General features: G+C 37.0%; 1 protein-coding gene across 3 annotated transcripts in view; it reads left to right on the forward strand.

The window, feature by feature from the left end:
• The window catches only part of HELQ (helicase, POLQ like), a 37,332-nt gene extending 19,820 nt beyond the window's left edge, over positions 1-17,512 (forward strand). For 2 of the 3 annotated variants that reach the window (XM_036852564.1, XM_036852566.1), the window contains 7 exons: positions 3,626-3,884; positions 4,753-4,910; positions 5,963-6,061; positions 8,837-9,010; positions 11,882-11,995; positions 12,859-12,993; positions 16,953-17,512. In XM_036852564.1, coding sequence (XP_036708459.1) covers positions 3,626-3,884; positions 4,753-4,910; positions 5,963-6,061; positions 8,837-9,010; positions 11,882-11,995; positions 12,859-12,993; positions 16,953-17,060 — 1,047 coding nt within the window. In that variant the 3' untranslated portion in view covers positions 17,061-17,512. The remainder of the gene's footprint in view (positions 1-3,625; positions 3,885-4,752; positions 4,911-5,962; positions 6,062-8,836; positions 9,011-11,881; positions 11,996-12,858; positions 12,994-16,952) is intronic. The other variant, XM_036852565.1, reaches the window with a different exon arrangement.
• Positions 17,513-21,823: the final 4,311 nt, after the last annotated feature.

Consider the following 21,823-nt stretch of genomic DNA (forward strand, 5'->3'; position numbering starts at 1 on the left):
CTGAGATAGTGGAAGTTAAAAAGTTTTGAAAACTACAAAGTATGAAAAAAATGTTAACTTCTAATCTAATGTGGAAAAGAACAGTCTGTGACATGATAAATCTGAGTCTGGATTTATATGTGCATTTTTAATCCTGAAGAATGTGAAAAATCAACAAATCATAACTGGGCATCCATTACAAGTAAGAAACTTTGGTGGATACTATGGAGGATAGAAGGAGCTCTAAAGACATGGGTCCTGATGTGGGATAATCCAGCATCTCTGCCATTGTTAAGAATAAGGTTCATTGTAGTCCTGTGGCCATAAACATTTGTCAGATCAATATAGCCTTTATCAGGCAGAAAATTTAAAAAAAAAAAAAAAAAAGTTGGGTGGGGCATAATGGGAAAACACTCTTTTTTTCCTAAGATTAGAAATTAGCTCCCGTTTTTAGGATATCTCTTGAGCTAAACCTCTTTTTTAGGGTTATCCTTAAGTAAATTTTAACTTTGTGCCCAAATCACTCAGCCCCAAAGTGGCAAAGCCAGGGTTTGAATTCAGCTTTCTCTAACTATAAAACCAATGTTCTTAATCTATCATGCAGTCTCTCTTCAGCAACCTGAATGGTTTAAGTGAAAATCCAAAATTTAATTGACAAATAAAAGATATCATGAGACAAATTTTGATTACCTTGCAGATGAATGGTGTAATATTGCACTATCCCCTGGCCATTTACAAGAGTGAAAGACTACAAGAAAGAAAAGGAATTAATGCTGGGTATTGAAGGAGATAGAGGTTTTAGATAAGCCTACCTTGGGGTAGGCAAAGATTTCTTACGTGGGAAACAAAAGCCATAAACCATGAAAGAAAAAAATCAATTTAATAGGCTTCATCATAATTTTAAAATTCTCTTCAAAAGACCCTGCTTAACAAATGAAAAGGCAAGGGGAGAATATTTATACATCTGACAAATATATGTATGTCATGAGTGAGGACTCCACAAAAGGCAATGGAATTAGGAGGGAATTGGGACTCAGTGCACTCAGGTACAGGAATCCTGGGGGAACTGACTTGGCCACAAAGGTCTGGTTTTATGGGCCTGGCAATGCAACCGTTATATTCTGTTTTAACAATTGAAGTACAGCAGCAAGAAGTCCAGGCAGAGTCGGCTCAGGAGATTAGCCTATAGGCAGCTGTTGTTTCAAGCCTGCCCATAGGAGGCTACTGGGCCCCGTCCTGAGGAGGACAGGCCATCCGGGTTCCTCCTACTCCTTGAGGTAGGGCTTCACAACAGGGCTATAGCTGTGGAAGGAGGCCGGAATTACAGACCAGGTGGAGAAGTGGGAAAATCTTTAGAGTTAGAACTGAAGCAGAAGTCAAGTCCTCTGGACAGGAACAACCAGGTGGGATAGGGGTGAGAGGCAAGAAGGGAAGTGTGAGGTCAGGAGGCAGGAGGTAGAGGTGGGCATCCCTGGAGAGACTAGGTCCAGGGTTTGGTGGAAGAGATGGAAACTCCAGGACTTAATAAGAGATCATAACAGTTGTTGGGCCATGGGATACAGGGAGCCTCCAATTATTGTTTCTCACAACTATGTTTCAGACGCTCTGCTAGACACTTTATATGTTTTATCGCTGATCTTTGCATACCTTTGAATAAAGTAATATAACTGTGCTTTCACAAAAAAAGAATCCAGGGCAAAAAGGCAGGTTACGTAGGCTGCTTGCACACTGTGGTGCATGCTACTGCGGTCTTGCCTGGATCACTGTAATGGTCTCCCAGCTGGTCTCTTTGCATTCACTCTGTCTGCCCTGCCTTCCCACATCCCCTCCAAGTAATTCTTCAATAGACTGATCTTCGCAAAATGTGAAATCCGAATGTGTCACCCCCTTCTGCTTAAACTTTGTCGCTGGTTGTTCCCGTTGCTGTTAGGATTGAGCCCAAGTTCCCTATCATGGTCCTACTGTGGTAGATCTGGTCTCTGCCTGTCTCTTCGTCCTCATCTCTCACAGCCTTCGCATACTCTGTACTCCAGACATGCTGGCCTTCTATGACATTTCTCAAACATTCTGTACTTGCTCCTACTGCAGTGTTCCGTAAGCCTGGGACTCGCCCTTCTTACCTCCCCATCTCCAGTTTCACCCTCACCCACTCCCACTTAACGGTCAGACTTTCACTTCACCACCACTTCCTCGGGGAAGCCTTCCTTTGCCACTGAGTCCAGTCAGTCTGTTGTATGCTTTGTAGAAACACATTTCTTTCCTTTAATAGCGCCTATCAGTCTGTAGTTGTATTCTTGTTAGTGCCATTATTTGGCTAGTAAGTTTACCCCAGTGGAATATAAGCCCTGTGACAGCAGGATCCACATTTATTCTCATTTATCACTGAATCCCCGTGGCTAGCACAGTGCCTGGCATGTGGTTGGCACTTGGTAAACACTTTAATTAATGAATGGGTTGACTTCGGAGTTGGTCATGGCTGAACTTGAAGGTTGGGGCAACAGTGAAGAACCCAGCTTTGAGAAGCCAGAAGCAGAGGCTATACCAGTGGGTTTAAACCACTATGTCTAAAAGTTTTCACAGAGGGCTAGAAAGATAACCTGTTGGTAGCCAGAAGGATAAAGTAAAGGGTTTTGTTTATTTGTTTACTCCCATGGTTAACTGTAATCGGCCAACCAAAAAACAATATAGAAACTAAGTATGTTGATAATCTACAAAGTGAGTATCTTAAAAGTACAATTTGGCCTGAATGAATACTATATTAAGAATGATTTTTATTAAAAGGAGAAACAGTAGGAAATGGTCTGTGCTCCGTATTATTTTCTGTTATCGCTTATAATGGTTTAATATGAAACTACTAGTTAAGTTTTCCAGTTGCAATATCATCAGAGTTGTGAGAGAGAGAAATATGCTTATTGATTGACTATATTTTAGTATAACTTGCTGATTTCATTGAAATTGGCTAATATAAATTATTCTAATTCAGAGACAGCTCTACATCTGAATACCAAGTGGTGAGTTAAGTATTACTTATGATTGCCATTATAAGTTTTAAATAGTGAGTAAGTGGGGAGAAAAAAAGGCAGCAAAAGAACAGGAAAAGGAGATGGGAATGATAGAGACAAAAAGCAGTAAAAAACTGTTATCTATTTTTAGGTAATATGTCAGGGAAAGTATTGCCTGATCCTGTTTTAGTGGAGGCTTTCAGTTTTGTTTTCCATGTTTGTTTTTTTTTTTAATACAATTTTTAAAGCTAAAGAATGTTTTCACATGTGGCTGGAAAGGGGTGGAGGAAGGATTTCTGAAGGAGGCTGAGTGGGAATTAGTGATAATTGAGGAGTAAACAGAGAGCACAGCTTTGGAGGTATTGTGAAAAATTATTCAAAAACCTAAGGGGTTTTTGAATGAGAAATGTGTAGATGTTTTCAGTATGAATATGATAACTGTCTTCTCCCTTAAACTGTTTTTTTCTTGTGATTTTAAAATGTTGTTATAAAATTACCTTTATGCAACTATGTAGATTTTATAATAGTTTTTTATTTAAATAGATTTGCAGTATGGAAATGAGTCATCATCTTGATTAATTATTCATTCAGAATGTTGCCTTGAATTAGGGAAGATGGTCTAATGATGTCCTGAATTGTTTCAGATTGCAACAAATCTTGGTGACATATATCACTTTATGAGTGGTACATTTTTTGGTGTTCAGCAGAAGATTTTGTTGAAAGAAAGAAGTCTCTGGGAAATAACTGTCGAATCACTTAGATACTTGACAGAAAAAGGACTCCTACAAAAAGATACTATTTTGACAGAAAAAGGACTTCTACAAAAAGACACTATTCATGGGTCTGAAGAAGAGTTCCAATATAGTTTTCACATTACAAAGTTGGGACGAGCTTCTTTTAAGGGTAAGAGTTTACCTAAATCTCATTACTAATCTGAGGAAATGCATTGGAAAAAATAGAAATTATTATGTAATGTTAAGTTGGATTTGTAATTTCATATTAATAATATTAATCTTATCTTACAAACTGTTGGACTACTTCAACTTTAAAAAGTTGAAAAGTGTTTTGAAACAAGTAATTTAGAATACTGTAGAGGTATATAGAGAAAAAGGTGGTCATCCCTCCTTCATGCTCCCCTCCCTCAGCAATCATAAAATCATAATATCTTACCAAGAATAACAATTTGGTATATATTTTTGCAGACATTATCTGTAAATTTCATAGCAATTTGATACATATATCCTTCCAAATATTTTTGTGTGTACGTGTATATATGTGTGTGTGTGTATATATATATATACACACACACACACACAGAGCTTGCTTTTCTCACTTATAAAATAGCATGAGCATCTTCACATGTTAATCCCTTTAAATCTACCTCATTTTTCTTTTAGTACAATAGTCATCCATAGTATGGATACCATAATTTATTTCACCACTCCCCTATTGATGGATATTTACACTGTTCCTGATTTTTCTCCATTATAAACAAGGCTGCTTGGGCATCTCTGTTCATGTATTTTTGGATATGTGTGGAAATGTTTCTCTGGGTTAGATTCCCAAGAATAGAGTAGTTGGGTCAGAAGGTATGTACTTATTAAATGTTGATGGATACTATCAAAATGACCTCCAAAATAGTTGTGTTAAGTTACATAGTAAGAGATTTTAAAGACTTTTGTAGTTAACTTCTAAACTAGACTTTCTTTAAAGTCAACTCTTTCCCCCTTTGGTGATTATGAAATATGAACTATTCGTGTCTTTCTTTTAGGAACTATAGATTTGGCTTATTGTGACAGTCTCTACAGAGACTTGAAGAAAGGTCTTGAAGGACTTGTGCTTGAAAGCCTTCTTCATCTAATTTACCTAACAACTCCCTATGATATGGCTTCTCAGTGTAACCCTGATTGGATGATATACTTCAGGCAGGTGAGACGATAAGATTCTGCAATACAGGCTACAATAATGAATCAGGATATGATTTTTGTCAAGTGATTATTCACTTTTTTCTGTATTAAAATATATTTGAAATTGGGCCCTTTGTCTTCAAGTTTTTAAAGTAGTAATATGGCAATAACATTTTCTGTTTGTTTCACTTAAATATTTTCTGTTAAATATAAACATGTTCATTGTCAAAAAAATAAAGAAAGGTGCAGAAAAGAAAAAAAGGTCATCCTGGTCCCATTTCCCCAAAGGTAGTTTACTCTTGTGATTTGGTGACCACTACATTTTATAATGCCTGGAATATAAAGAAAACCATGAAAGCCATCCCTGATGACTGATAGTTTAATTACATGAAAGCTCTATTACAGTCACACGTGATGTCACATCATGTCACACCAAACCCGGTGATGTTAATACCTGAGAAGGAATATCATCTTTATCAACAGTAGCAAGGTGGAACTGGCCATACTTGTTACAAAACCGAGTGGTAGAGTACAGTCTGTTATGATCTTACTGTGAACAGGCTAGATGCATGAACACATATTAGGCAGAAGCAATATGCAGCTTTTAATTGCAGGAAATTAACTTTCTTTTTAATGTCGTATTTTTAAATTGTTACTCTAAGTTTTTCTAAGTGGTATTATACAATGCGGTTACTTTCAAAAGCTTTCCCTCTTCTCGCTTCCCACAGACATCTCCCATATTAAACATGAGCCCATAGTCCATGGTCACAGTATTTGTGGCCATGTCTTTAAGTCATTCTACTAAAGTTTGTTATATTGGGTTGGCCCAGAAGTTCGTTCGGGTTTTTCCATAACAGCTTAACGGGAAAACCCGAACGAACTTTTTGGCTAACCCAAATATTTTAATACTATATCTTTTAAGCTTGCAATATTTGTAAACAAAATATGTGGGTTTTTTCATATCTTTTATAATAATTAAAGTGTGATATGACTAAATACTGGATTTGGTTAATGGCAGACTTTTTAAAGTTACAATTTAATTTTTCTATATATTTATACTCTTTTTCTCTGTAGTTTAGCCAGCTCAGCCCAGCGGAACAAAATGTGGCTGTTCTGGTTGGAGTCTCTGAGAACTTTATCGGGAAGAAAGCATCAGGTCAAGCCATCAGGAAGGTAACCTAGTCTTTTTTTCCTTCCTAAATAACTAAGTTCATAAAACAAAATTAATGCTGTTGTGTCATCTCCTTTGTTGACTTGATCCTTTTGGTTCAGTTTTTTTCTCTTTAATATAATTCCCATTTTACTATTTAAAACATCTAAGGACCAGAAGTTTAGGGGTTTTTTTTAAACAGTATTTATTTCTGGGTGGTGTGATGGCCCTTTTTTTGTGTACCTTTGTATTTCTAAAATAGTCATGCACATGTAAGTCTTTATCATAGGAAAAGGTAAACCTTATTTATCTATTTTTCTTAGGCTACTTATTATGGCTTAAATTATATAAATTGTAAAATATTTGTAAAATGTTTTCACAGTATTATGGAATCCTGAAATAAGTTCAATTCAAGGGAGAAAAAAATCTTCTAGAAACTTTTTATTAAGCATTCTACTTGGTAACAGGGATTCTAAGATAGGACGAGTTTGGGATTTTTGTTTTTGTTGTTGCTGTTGTCCCAAAGAACTCCCAATGTACTTGAAGTACATAAAGCATTTTAGAAGGTTGAAGTGGAAAAGGCAATACTCTTGTGTGATATATTTTTGTGTTTTAAAGTTTAGTCAACAAACATGAAGCAAGCGTTGAATGCACACACTAACCTTAAGAGAAGTGGAAATAATTCTGTGGCAAACATGCATTCAAAATCCTTAAGTTCATATAATCTTCCACCTCATAATACACTTTTTTTCATTTTTCATTTTCTTTGGTAATCTAATCTTCCTTGAAACCTAATTATCTTGCCTACCATTTCCCCTATATCTTTTAAATTTATATAGATTTTACTGATTTCATTTTGAAAAATGGAAGGCGGTGTTTACTTACATTTGAATTGAATGGTGCAGCTGTCCCCTGTATTGATGTATCATAAAATTATAAATATATAACACTTCAGTATTCATGTTGTCAATATTTAGATTGGGTCTTTTACCTCAGAAATGACTGTTGTTTAGGCCTTCAAAATGTTGAATAAAGATATTTCTTAAAACAAGCCTTTTGTATCAAACTCTAAAATATAAAATAAAAACAAAATCATATTAGTTTGGAACTCATTACCAAATAATAAACATTTATAAAACCTTATTAGAATAATGTATCTTTTAAAACTTGAATCAAAATTTATTTTTGTTACATTTTATGAAATATAGTCAATAAATGTTTGTTCAATTGATAAGTAAATATTTTAAATAGTATGGGCATGGATTTGTCTTAATTACAAATGGGTTAGTTACTAGTTCAGTGCTTTAGAAGTATCTTTTTAAAAAACTTCTGCAGAACATGATGTTTACTTAAAATCTAATTGAAGTCTTCACGTTGAAAAAGACCTTTAAACATTTTTTGTAAAAATCTTGAAATTGGCATAATGTGGCTTATCTTGCCATGTAATATAATTGTATCATTTTTCTTGGCTTTGAAAATACATTCTAAGCAAAATCTACATTGACTCAATTTATAGTTGATAATGAAGATGCACTAAAATTGGGAAATTAAAAGGTAATCTTTTCCTACTTGTTTTTCAGCTATCATGCTTTTTCAGCTTAATGCTTTTTAAAAGGGTGATCCAGTACAACATGCAGAATCTGTAATTCTTATATCCTTCGATGTGCCACCCTAAGTTCTCATCGTAAACATTCTTTTACTATAGTAAAGGATATAATTTTATATTTTAAACCCACTTTTTCTCTTTAAAATTCATCTTTTTCTTCCTCTGATTTTAAGCATGAGTTACTCAGTTTCTGAGTTAGCTTAATGCTTAATGCTTTACCCAGAAAATAATCACTAGGCACCACAGGCAAAAGCACATATACAGAATAGAAATAGTCAACTACAGGAAGCATTTTTCTTTCAGTGTTTTAACTTTGGAAACATTAATTATTTATCATGACCATGTAGAAATCATAGAATCTAGTATTTACTTTGTAAACTTATTAACATATTTATCTAAACAAATGCGTTTGTCTAATTTATAATCACAGTCACACATATATATACCACCTATAAATACTACAGTAAATGTAAAGGTTTCCCCAACTCCTTTCCTTCCTGTGTTCTTTCTTAAGGCTACCATAACAAATTAGCACAAACCAGGTGTCTTAAAACAACAGAAATTTATTCTGGCACAGTTCAGGAGGCCAGAGATCTGAAATCAAGATGCTGGCAGAGCTGTTCCTTCTGGAGGCTCTGAGGAAGAAACCATCTTGCCTCTCTCCTAGCTTTTGGTGGTCGCAGGCAATCCTTGTAGATGCATCCCTCCAAAGTCTGCCTCCATTTTCACATTGCCTTCTCTGTGTCATTCTGTGTCGTCTCTCTCGTAAGGGATGACAGTCATTGAACAATGGGCCCTTAAGGGCCCCCTGTACATCCAGGATGATTTCATCTCCAGATCCATAACTAATTACATCTGCAGAGATCCTATTTCCAAACAAGGTCACATTCAAAGGTACCAGGGGTTAAGACTTGAGCATATCTTTTTGGGGGAACAATTCAACTCACTACACTCCCTACGGAAGGAACTTTAAATTGGAAACAATTTGGCATATCTCTTTTTTTACACTTGGAAAAATGGTAATTTGAACTAATCTAAAGTACATTTGTTAGAACTTAGATTTATTTCTGTGGAACCATTCTATCCTTGCTGTCCTGTGGAACAACTTCATTTGCTTTACCTTTTGTCCATTTTGAATGTAAAGTACATTTTTTAGCAGGTCCAGTACATAAACTTACTTGTGTCTTTCTAGAAGGTGGACAAGAATATTGTCAACAGACTATACCTGTCTTTTGTCCTTTATACCTTGCTCAAAGAGACCAACATTTGGAGTGTGTCTGAAAAATTCAATATGCCTCGAGGATATATACAAAACCTTCTCTCTGGAGCTGCCGCATTCTCCTCTTGTGTGTTACATTTCTGTGAGGTAATTCCACTAAATAGATGATATATGCTGTGTGCATCTTCTGTTTTAACTGTTACTAAACTCAAAAACCAGTTAGTATGTTCTCGTTTCTTCTGTTATTACAAAGCACTCAAAATTTGTTTAAAATATATCTTTGTTTTTATCCACTTAAAAAAATACTATATACAGGCATGTAATAAAGGTATTACAGAATGACAGAATCAACTAAAACGTATAATGAACAAGTAGAAAGTCCTTAGTTATCCCTACTTTTAGAACTATCATTAATAGTTTCAAGTATTTGGAATCAACTCTTTTTTTTTTACTCTTTCTTTTTGTTGTTGTTGTTTTCTCTTTTCTTTCATTCTTTATTTTTGGTTGCGTTGGGTCTTAGTTGCTCCATGAGGGATCTTTGATTGCAGTACATGGGCTCTTTGTTGTGGCACACAGACTTCTCTCTAGTTCTGGTGTGCGGGCTCAGTAGTTGCGGCATGCAGGCTTAGTTGCCCCGTGGCATGTGGGATCTTAGTTCTTCAATCAGGGATCAAACCTGCGTTGCCTGCATTATCTAAGGTGGATTAGACAAAGGTGGATTCCCAACCACTGGACCACCAGGGAAGGCCCTGGAATCAACTCTTACAATAACTTTTCTCCATTGATGTAGATTCTGTGTGAGTGTCTTTCTCCTGAGTGGTAACTGTATAAAGTGTTTGATTGGTATGTTACCAATATCCAGCAGATACCTGACTACTCAGTACCATGTTCTTTTGATTACCACAGTAATTTCCCATTTTTGCTTTCAGTGTCAGGCAGCTACTTTAGTTTCTACATCAAGTGTATATTTTATAAAATAAATCAAGAAGAAAACTTAATTTTGGCCTTATGCATTTGAGATCAATTTGTTTAAGACTTTACTAAAAGAAGCTTTCAGAATTTCCTTAAATAACACAACAAAGCTTACCAGAGTTTTCTACCCAGACAGTTTTTTGATGAGTTTATAAGATAAACCATTTTTGCTGCATTGAAATTTATTATTTTTTGGTGGCATAGTAATATTTATTTCTGTACTTATTTTTTTTAAACTTTTTTCCACAATGAATTCTACTTTTAAACTTAAAATCTACTTCATTTGCCCTATCTTAAGCCTCCATATTCTGTGTGCGTATATGGCAATTAGTTCTATCATATACGCTAATGGAGTAAATAATCCAAAAACTACTTGGCTTTGGATTGAATGATAATTATTTTAGCAAATTTACCTTTCTAAATACCTTTTATTTATGCTGATTTTTAAATTTTAGCTTATATTCCCTAATTACATGGTAGCTTATCAGTACACAAAAATTATGGATAATAAGGAGAAGCTGGCCTTTAAAATGTATTTTCTTAAGTTTACTGTGTTTGTTCTTCATATTTAAAAAGGTGTTCCCTGATAATTCTATCCCTTTGTTTTACTTAGAACTATAAGGATGTGAGCCTTACAGAATTGTTCAAGTGAAAGAATCTATAGGTTGAACTTCAAAAGCAACTATAATTTGATGGTTGATCCTAGGGTCAGTCTACCCGACAACTCTCATGAATGTATTTTCAATATTTTAAAGCATTTTTTTCTTTATAAAAAGTTATGTAGGACTTCCCTGGTGGCTCAGTGGTTGAGAATCTGCCTGCCAATGCAGGGGACACGGGTTCGATCCCTGGTCTGGGAGGATCCCACATGCCGTGGAGCAACTAAGCCTGTGCACCACAACTACTGAGCCTGTGCTCTAGAGCTCGCAAGCCACAACTACTGAGCCTGCATGCTGCAACTACTGAAGCCCATGCGCCTAGAGCCCGTGCTCCGCAACAATAGAAGCCACCACAGTGAGAAACCCGCGCACTACAGCGAAGAGTAGCCCCCGCTCACTGCAACTAGAGAAAACCCACATGTAGCAACAAAGACCCAATGCAGCCAAAAATAAATTAAATAAATAAATAAAAACAAAAAACAACAATAACAAAAAAAGTTATGTAAGTGGAATAAAATAGTACACCAATCATATTAGTTAAGATACTTTTAACTGCAAGTAACAGAAAAATTCCATAGAAATCTAAACAATAAGGAAAAATGATTATCTTATGTAGCAAGAAAGCCAGAGCTAAGGCAGTTTGGGATTGATTGATTCAGTAGTTCTATTCAAGGTTTTCTTTTCTTCTTTTTTTGCTGCCGTACTAGTGCATTGACTACTTTCCTAGTGGTCACAAAGTAGCTAGCTAATGTTGTTCCATGCATCACAAATGCTCACAGTGATACCCAAAGGTTAGAAAGGAAACTTAAAAAAAAAAAACAACACCAAACTACTATTACAGAAAATTTCAACCATATATTTAAAAAGACAAGATAATGTAATGAATACCCATTTACCCACCCAGCTTTAAGAATTGCCAGCTCATGGTTTCTAATACTATTTTAAATGCTGCTGCACTGAGCATCATCTTGTATTTGAATCCTGCCGTATTCAGTATTTTGTCTTCAGGATAAATCTCCAGAGGTAGGAATTGTTTTCAATCATTTGGGAAAGAAAAACGATGCAATCACTTGCTGATGTTCTGATAAAAATGAATAGAACTCTTCTTATTGACTTCTTTTTCTTTTTTTTTTTTTTAATTGGGGTATAGTTGTTTATTTTTCACTTTTCAATCTTTTTCCTCATCGTAAAACCATTCCATCACATTCCTCAGTCTCTGCCATGTTTCCTTGGAATAATTTTGCTTGGAGTCATTGGTCATCTCTGGCTTAACCCAACTTCCAGAATTTACAGAAGGGAGAGTCCTCTCTGAGCCCCCTACGATGCAAACTAGATTTTGAAATAACTCACCAGATTTAAATTCTGCATATTTCTTTGTGTTCTGCAGGAACTTGAGGAGTTCTGGGTTTATAGAGCCCTTTTGGTAGAACTTACCAAGAAGTTGACTTACTGTGTAAAGGCAGAGCTGATCCCTCTCATGGAAGTGACTGGAGTTTTAGAGGTTAGTAGCTTCCCAGTTTCCCACCTGAGATGATTTCAACTAACAGAAAAATCAGGTTTTACTGTCATGTCACACAGGGTAAGTGACAATAGCCTTATTGTTCATTTATCATGGGAATCTTTTTTTTTAATTAATTGCTGCCATGGTCTCCCAGAAATCCCTGTTAATCTGGAAGAATTTCTGATGAAAAATCACATTTGTGAGAAAAAGTAACAGTAGGGATAGGGGTGACTCTCCCCAAGTATGTGTGTCATTCTTAACATCCCTTCCTTCCTCTACTCCAGTGAAGAATCACCTTCTGTCAGTTTAGACAGTGCTTGTTGAAGGTGGTGGTGACTTGGTGGCAGTGAGGGTCATTTACATTTTCTAAGGGAGTGAGGAGAAAGTATCCTCAGCTGGTTTCTTAGTTTTCTATTTTTGACCAACCCTTGATTTCAGTTTATCCTCCGTTATTCAGTTCTTAAATCAGAGGAGTTCTGTTTGGGAATGCAGACACACACCCCCCACACCCCTACCTCAGAGGTCCCCTGAGTAGATGGTAAGAACATTTTAGGGATACTGGACTAAAACATTTGATTGGGGATGCCCCTAGCCTAAGTGCCCTAATGGGTTTCTTATTTCTGATTGCAGCACATATCAGCTCACTTAAGCTGCACAGAAAACTAGCTATCTTGCAGTCAGATTGGAACCACCCAAATGCCTCTTTTAAAATTCCTCAGGATTCTGATGTGTTATCTCTTCATATTTATTATCTTAGTTTATTCCTGTCTCTGCAAGTGCATTTTTTTCCCTTCAGTAAGACACTTAATTATTTTTTCCTAATCCCAAATTCTGATCATAATGATTTTTGTAATACTTTTCAGGGTCGAGCAAGACAGTTATACAATGCAGGTTATAAAAGTCTAATGCACTTAGCTAATGCAAATCCTGAAGTGCTGATAAAAACAATTGATCATTTATCAAGACGCCAGGCCAAGCAAATTGTTTCATCAGCCAAGGTAAGCAAACAAACTATTTTTTAATCTTTATGATATATATATATTTTTTAATTAATTAATTTTTGGCTGTGTTGGGTCTTCGTTGCTGCACATGGGCTTTCTCTAGTTGCAGCGAGCGGGGGCTACTCTTCGTTGCGGTGCACGGGCTTCTCATTGCGGTGGCTTCTCTTGTTGCAGAGCACGGGCTCTAGGCGTGTGGGCTTCAGTAGTTGTGGTGCACGGATTTAGTTGCTCTGTGGCATGTGGGATCTTCCTGGACCAGGGCTCGAACCCGTGTCCCCTGCATTGGCAGGCAGATTCTTAACGACTGCGCCACCAGGGAAGCCCAATCTTTATGATATTTTGTAGTGTAATCTCCTTATACTTTAGACATAAAAGCAAAAACATTTAACTATATATGCAAAAGTTTATACTCACAGTATGTGGGTAAAAATAGTACACGTGTTATGATAACAAGGCTTGCTAAAAGGAGGAAAAGAATCTCCTAAAAAATAAAGACGCTTTCAAGAGTTCATTGAAGTACGAGGAACTCTGGAACTCGCTGAACTCTGCCTCCTGCTACTCTTGACACAGAAGTCCTTTCGTCAGCATCTCTGACATCTGGTCTTTTCACCTTTAAACACCTTCACTGACAAGGAACCTACAACCTCAAAAATTAAGTAGTTCTCTTTTTGGACCCCTAGTGTTACAAAGAGCATCCCAATATAATGAGGCTGTCTTAAAATGTCTACCATGGCCTCGTAGAGTACTGCCCTGTGGAACTAGGCTGTTGCTTTGTTCATTTGCTAGCTTTTCACATACTTGAAAACGGCTCTTCTTGCCTCCAAGGGCTTCTCTTTTCTGTTTCTTTCACCTGTAGTAAATAACCTAGTTTTAGGCTATTCACTATCCTGGTTACCCTTTGCTAGACGCAATCCACTTTGTCATTACCCTCCTGCTCCATGTGGGTAAATCCATTACACAACAGTTTGGGGTTATTTCCTTCTTGATCTCAACTATAGTTCTATCCTTGTGGTCTGAAATCACATAGTTTTTTGTTTTTTTAACTTCACTGTTATACTATTGTCATATATAGATCAGAACTGGCTGAAAAGTAAATTTCCATCTTACTTTTTTGAATGGTGCTCACATTGTTTGTATTGCTTTGATTGATCTTTACAACAGTCCTCTGAGGTGGACAGAGTTGGTGTCACATTCAATTTACAAATGAAGACACTAAAACTTGTTCCATTAGATTAGGAGTTCTTTGGGTTGATAAGGATGAAGTTATAATTATTTCCATTTCTGTAGCACCTAGCACGGTATTCAGCCTATAGTAGATATTTAACAAATATTTGAATAAATAAATAAATGAGATTGGGGCTTCCCTGGTGGCACAGTGGTTGAGAATCTGCCTGCCAATGCAGGGGACACAGGTTCGAGCCCTGGTTCGGGAAGATCCCACATGCCGCGGAGCATCTAAGCCAGTGTGCCACAACTACTGAGCCTGCACTCTAGAGCCCACGAGCCACAGCTGCTGAGCCCGCGAGCCACAACTACTGAAGCCCGTGCACCTAGTGCCCGTGCTTGGCAACAAGAGAAGCCACTGCAATGAGAAGCCTGCGCACCACAACGAAGAGTAGCCCCCGCTCGCAGCAACTAGAGAAAGCCCGCGCACAGCAACGAAGACCCAGCGCAACCAAAAATAAATAAATAAATAAATAAATAAAATAAATAAGTAAGATTTAAAGAAATTGATTTACCCAAGGAAACACAGCTAGTCAGTAAGTAGTAGAGCAGGACTATAGAGTTACACTATATGTTATTAAGGATACAAAGGGAGCTGTGGTAACGATGGCCAAAATAAGTGACTTTAAATGTTAAAGGTTTATTAGTTCAAACACAAACAGTTCACAGCTGATATGAGGAATCAGTTGTGTGTCCAAGGACCCATACTTGCCCTGTCCCATTACTCAGCCACTCTTAATATATGGCTTCCATCTTATGGACTGAGGTACACGCTCTCCTTCCCACCATCCCTTCTGCTTTTCCAGTAAGCTTGAAAGAGTAAAATGGATATTCCTTGCAGGATTTTGAGTAGAAGAGTGGGTTAGAGGTTGAAAATAGGGGAGCAAGAATGGAAGTAAGGAAACCAGTTAGGATTATATTGAGGTTAAACAGGTTTTTGCAGGAATGCCACAAAAAAGCTGTGTGGCCTTAGTACATCAGGAGCCACAGGATGTCACTTTATCACATTACTGATAATGACTTTGATCATTTGGTTAAGGAAGTGTCAGCTGGCAAGCTTTTCCACTGTAAAGTTATTATTTTTCCCTTTTTATTAGTATTTTTGGAGTGGATACTTTGAGACTATGTAGATATCCTATTCTTCATTAAACTTTCACACGCTTTTTTCAGCATTCATTGATAATTTTTGCCTCAGTTATTTCTGTGATGTTTGTCAAGTGGTGATTTTCTAACTCTATTATTCCCTCTATATTTTTTATTGGCATTTTACTATGAGGAAAAGCTATTCCTTCCTCATTTATCTTTTAATTCATTTATTTATATCAGAGTGAACGATGGGTTCATACTTATTTTGGTAGTCAAATGGTCTCAGAGTTGGCCAGGAAGAGCCCCTGCAAACTGGCTCCTGTGTCTTTTTGGCCTGTCCCCATCATTATTGGTGTACTTTCTTACTTTCTGGTTGTATCTGTCAGGGTCTAATCATGAGGAACAGAAACCACACAGTAATTTGAACAGGAAAGCTTAATATAAAGAATTAGTCAGCAATGAAGACCCAACACAGCCAAAAATAAAAATAAAATAAATTTAAAAAAAAAAAAGAATTAGTAACAGAGGTTTCTAGTTGGCCTCTAAGGGGTGAACAGAACACTTCAAGTCATTTGATGTTGGTGGTGGTCTCTGTATTCTAGTAATGTTGACATGTGAGTTTTGTATGGTTTACTTATTGTTCTTGGTGATCTGTAGAGTGCTTACAGGATGTGTTGGTAGATTCATTTTGCATGGTCACCATTACCTCAGTTACTGGAAAGCTTACCTAATTACATTTTTTTTTCTTTACTTCATTGCTTTATTTTTTTTTATATTTGAAATTTCTTTTTTTAAATTAATTTTTATTGGAGTGTAGTTGATTTACAATGTGTTCATTTCTGCTGTACAGCACAGTGTCAGTTACACATATACATCCTAATTACATTTTAGACTCCTTTATATAGTGCTAAATAATGTTATGCTTTATATCAAATTGGTAGAGAGTGGTTTTTTTCCTCTGTGTGATTTTGCTGACCTTTTTATTATAAAAATGTTATAAGAGAAATAGTGCAAATATTTCACACCAATATACTCAAAACCCAGATGCAACAAATACGAATATTTTATTTCTGGCTTTTTTAAAGAAAGGGGAGAAATCGTTATTCAGCAAATATTCATTGACATCTACTATGTGCTGGGTTTAGAAATACTTTCTTTGCTCATTATGCTTCTTTTGAAATTAACCATGTTAATTTTAGAAGCTTGAATAAAACTTTTCTTTGAAACACTGATAAGCTTTTAAAAGCTAGCATACTAAATTTTGAGGAATAGTTAAAATCCATATATAAAGGATAACATTTTCAAGAAGTAATTAAATTTTTGCAAAATTGTCTTAAATTTTATAGATTAAAAGTTAATTTTTAAGTGGCTGAGTCTTCAATAAAACAAATCTTTGAGAGTATTAAAGCTCCCTTATTTTTGGTATACCAAATGCAGTGATCAGCTAAAATGGCTTTAACTAAATGTCTCAGCTTCATTAATTGTAAACACTTGTTCTTAAGTGGCCATTTTTTCGATCTCATTATTAGTTTTAATGTCTAGTTTGCTGGTATGTAAGGATTCAGGTGTCGAACAGATGGTGGTAAAATGTTAGCAGTTCTCTAGAAATTGGTGTTTATGCCTCATGTCTTGATTTTTTATTGTAGTTGCTGTTGCATGAGAAAGCAGAGGCTTTGCAAGAAGAAGTAGAAGAGTTATTGAGACTGCCTTCTGATTTCCCTGGTATTGTGGCCTCTTCTGTTGAAAAGGCATGAAACTGTCAGATGAACATTTTTAAGTATAATTATTTATTGTACATATGTTTTATTAAAGATTCCCTGTAATTTATGAGTGAAAAAAATATATTTTAATTATATATTAAGAACTGTGGATGATGTTTGAATATTCCTGTCACCCATAATTGCATACATAATTGTGCATTATTTCTCTGCTCAAAAATCTGGTGTCTACCACAAAATGAAATCCAACTTTCTCAACATATCCCCAGCCTACCCTTTTAGCCGATCTTTCATTATCCTCTTACCCATTTCTTTCATCAAACTGGACTATTTGAAATCCCAGAATTTTCCCTGGGATTTCCAAACCCTCTCTTTCCTAACTGCCTTATGCTATTCCCCATACATGGGAAATTATCTTTAAAATGTACTAAATACTTCAAGTTTCAACTAAGAATGCTCGAATACTATCTCCTCTAAGAAACTGTCCAAGTTCAACCTCCTCCCCACCCTATACATGGGTTCTTACCCTCCTATAAGTATTGTGAGTCCCTCATTTATGCCCATGTCTTTTTTTTTTTTAATTAATTTATTTATTTATTTATTTATGGCTGTGTTAGGTCTTCGTTTCTGTGTGAGGGCTTTCTCCAGTTGCAGCGAGCAGGGGCCACTCTTCATCACGGTGCGCGGGCCTCTCACTATCGCGGCCTCTCTTGTTGCGGAGCACAGGCTCCAGACACGCAGGCTCAGTAGTTGTGGCTCACGGGCCCAGTTGCTCCGCGGCACTTGGGATCTTCCCAGACCAGGGCTCGAACCCGTGTCCCCTGCATTGACAGGCAGATTCTCAACCACTGCGCCACCAGGGGAGCCCCGCCCATGTCTTTTTTAATGTGACTAGTTTGAAATCTCCTGGAGGGCCAAGACCTTTGTTACCATGTTTGTATCCACACAGCACCTACCCCAGTTTATTGTACAAAGTAAGAACCTCTGTGAAAAAAGAATTCTACTCATTGATAATTTAAAGATTATCTTTAAACACGACTTATATATTGCCTCTCCCCCCTCCCTTTTCAGATTAATAGTTCAAATGTAGATGACTGGTTAAACTAGAAAAAAAGTAATAACAATATTTATAAGTACTGAACTGGTTTAGTTAAAATTTTCCTCACCTGTCTGAGAGACATCCATTGGAAACTTTGCAAATAGATCCACAGTCTAAGTTCTTGTTCCTTAACATTGTAGACCATTATAATATGAGCACACCTCAGAAATATTGTGGGTTCGGTTCCAGACCACCACAAAAAAGCAATTATTGCAGTAAAGCAAGTCACATGAATTTTTTGGTTTTCCCATGCATATAAAGTTATGTTTACACTATACTGTAGTCTGTTAGGTCTGCAATAGCATTATGTCTAAAATAAAACAATATATATACCTTAATAAAAAATACTTTATTGCTAAAAAATGCTAACCGTCATCTGAGCCTTTAGTGAGTTGTAATCTTTTTGCAGTAGTAACATCAAAGATCACTGATCACAGATCATCATAACAAATATAATAATAATGAAAAAGTTTGAAATATTGTTAGAATTACCAAAATGTGACACAAAGACACAAAGTGAGCAAATGCTGTTGGAAAAGTGGTGCTGATAAAATTAGAGTAACTTGCCCAAGGTCAGTACTGCTAGTGGCAGAGCAGGGATTCAGACCCAGCCAATCCCAGTCTAAAGTCTCTGCACTTAACCAATATACAGTATTGTCTTGGTAGAATTTTTCCCATTTTGTCCTTCCTGAGTGTCCCTTTCACCTTGCTTGATTTTGTCCCTAGCATTACATCACATTGTCACACCTCACCCCTCCATATGAGGCACAGTATGGCATCCTAATGTCCTGGTAGAATCCTGGGCTGTACTGCACATGTTCCATTTATTGCAGCTAAAAAGACTGTAAAAGAGCAGCTGGCCCACGTATTGGCTGCTTGGGTGCAGCTACTGAGGTGTGCCCCAGAGGTCCATAGTCAAGCCTTCGGTGTTTTAAAATCTAGAAACCCCAGTATTGTTAGTTTGCTCAAGTGAGCAAGTCTCTAAGTGAGCCCTGATTCTTGCTAACCAATTTATAAGAGACTGATTAATAATCCCAATTTATTAATTTAAGATTCGAGATGGCAAGTTGGAGGGGTACCTTTACGGAAACTAGAAAACCTGTACCTGCAGTCTGGGACCATCTCCGCCTCCCCCAATCAGTGTCTCTCTAGGTCAGTCCAACTGAAAGGCTGTAACCAAGGGCAATGATGGGAGATTAGCCCTGAAAGATATTAAAATGTAAAGAAATTGAAACAGTTCAGCTCTAGAGAAGAAGAGAAAAGTAGATTAGTGGGAACAGAGTGGAGAGTAAAAATAGATTCAAAGACATTTAAGAACTTAATATATAATAAACATGGTTTTTCAGTTTTGATTGATAGAAACCCAGGTATATCTAGCTTAAACAAAAAAGAAAATTTAGCAGCCACATTCTCAAACCATAGCAGCAATAGAACTGGCCTTGGAGCAACTGGAGCTGGAGACTCAGCACCTCAGGACTTGCCACCTCTGCTTTGTCGGGCAACTCTAGACTGACTGACTCAACGGCTTCAAGATCAAAGCAAAATGACCTCTCTGCTGCCATTCCAGGTAGAGAAGTTGCTGGGAGGGATTCTCATTGGTCTAATTGGTCCTTTGCCCACCTCTGTGGCCAGGGTGTAGAGTTTTTGTTTTGTGTTAGTTTTTTCAGAAGCTGGAGGGGTGGGGTGGAAGGCAGAGAAATCAGTAGCTAATACAGGTGACACTTGAGTCACAATGGAAAAGATGGATAACTCAGTGAATGGAATTCAAACTGGCTACCTCATGTTTTAGGAAAATATGAAGCTGAATCTCTGCCTATGTTCCTAAACCAAGTTAAATTCTAGGTAAATGAAAAGATTTGAATGTGGACTTTTTGATGGTATCATCTGACTGCACTGAAGCATCAAGGAGTGTACCCACAGTTCCTTTGTTAATCAAGCTTCAAGACATTAAAATTTCAGCAAGTTCAGGAAGAAGGAAAAAAAGGAAAAAAATTTTCCTTTTTGTATTTTTTTCAAGCTATGAGCAAGCTTGCCCATTTCTAGAATGTTTAACTTCACCAAGATCTTGATAATGTCCTAGCTTCTTTGGATTTGCATTATAAGCTTAAATAACCACCACCAAAAAAAAAAAAAAAAGAATTTTTTTTTTTTTTCTATTGGGTACATCAAATTTTTGGTCAAGTTTAAGCGTTTCAAACCCAGCTATCCTCTCAACAAATATCAAAACTGATATTTTTTCAGTCCTTTCAGGAAGGACTAACGTAAGACTCTCCTTGGCTTTCTGCTTCCATTTGTAAGAACCTTCCCACACAAGAATCACTACAGCTTTTTAATTCCATACTGTTTTCCTTACAGCCATCTGAGGTACATGTTGTTTTTTACCCTATGTTACAAATGAAGAAAGTGTGGCTTGCCCAGGATCACTCCATTAATAAGAGACAGAGCCTAGGTCACACCTAGGTCACGCTGATGATTCTTTCTTTGATTGTGTTTATTTGCATTACAAGCTACCCTATGTGTGTTTGGAAAGGAGTTGATCAAGATGGCAGACAGCATATATCTGTATAATAGCCCCTCCTCCTGCCTAAAATCCTGTGAAGCGATTAAAAATACAAATTTGATGTGATGAATTAGCATGCTTCATTTTTCATTTTTGAAATAGTCTTTTGATCCTTTTCTTCAGTAAGTGGTTACCCAAGTGATATGTCGTCACTTGGAGTAAAACTTAAAGATGTGATAATTCTCTTTCAGGAGAATTACATACATCTCTTTCAGGATGTTTGTAATGTATAAAAATTTTGCTATTAGAATTAAAACTACCACTCTAGAGGAAATGAGTGATTTTGCTCCAGCTGAACCAAATGTATTAGATGATTAAACCTCCCCAAAATGATCCATATGCACGGAGAGGGCAGTAGAAGCTTTAGTCTAAGGGCTGCACTAAAACATGTGAACCTGGCAGCACAAGTTAATACACTGATGGAAGGGGCCACAAGCCAAGGCATGCAGGCAGCCTCTAGAAGCTGAGAAAGGCAAGGGAACAGAGTCTCTCCTAGAGTCTCCAGAAAGGAACACAGCTCTGCTGACACCAGCTGTTAGCCCGTTGAGACCCTTTGAGACTTCTGATCTCCAGAACTGTAACATAAATTTGTGTTGTTTTTAACCACTACATGTGTGGTGCTTTGTTACAGCAGCAGTAGGAAACGAACACATCTGAAAATAGCCTGGAACACAATTGGGGAGCTACCATTCTGCAGGACCCCTTCTGGATCTTAGCGTATGAGCAGTCTCAGTTAAATGTGTTAGGTCCATTGACAGGATTATTTTGTGTTCCTGAAAACTATAGAAATTAACTGTGGTGAATGCCTACATTTTTTTTTAATAAATGTATTTGTTATTTATTTTTGGCTGCGTTGGGTCTTCGGTGCTGTGTGCAGGCTTTCTCTAGTTGCGGCGAGCAGGGGCTACTCTTTATTGCGGTGCACGGGCTTCTCATCGTGGTGGCTTCTCTTGTTGCAGAGCACGGGCTCTAGGTGTGCGGGCTTCAGTAGTTGTGGCACGAAGGCTCTAGAGCTCAGGCTCAGTAGTTGTGGCTCGTGGGCTCTAGAGCACAGGCTCAGTAGTTGTGGCGCACGGGCTTAGTTGCTCCGCAGCATGTGGGATCCTCCCGGACCAGGGCTCGAACCTGTGTCCCCTGCAT

This window comes from Balaenoptera musculus, chromosome 5, assembly GCF_009873245.2.
Source record: "Balaenoptera musculus isolate JJ_BM4_2016_0621 chromosome 5, mBalMus1.pri.v3, whole genome shotgun sequence".
Classification (NCBI taxonomy): domain Eukaryota; kingdom Metazoa; phylum Chordata; class Mammalia; order Artiodactyla; family Balaenopteridae; genus Balaenoptera; species Balaenoptera musculus.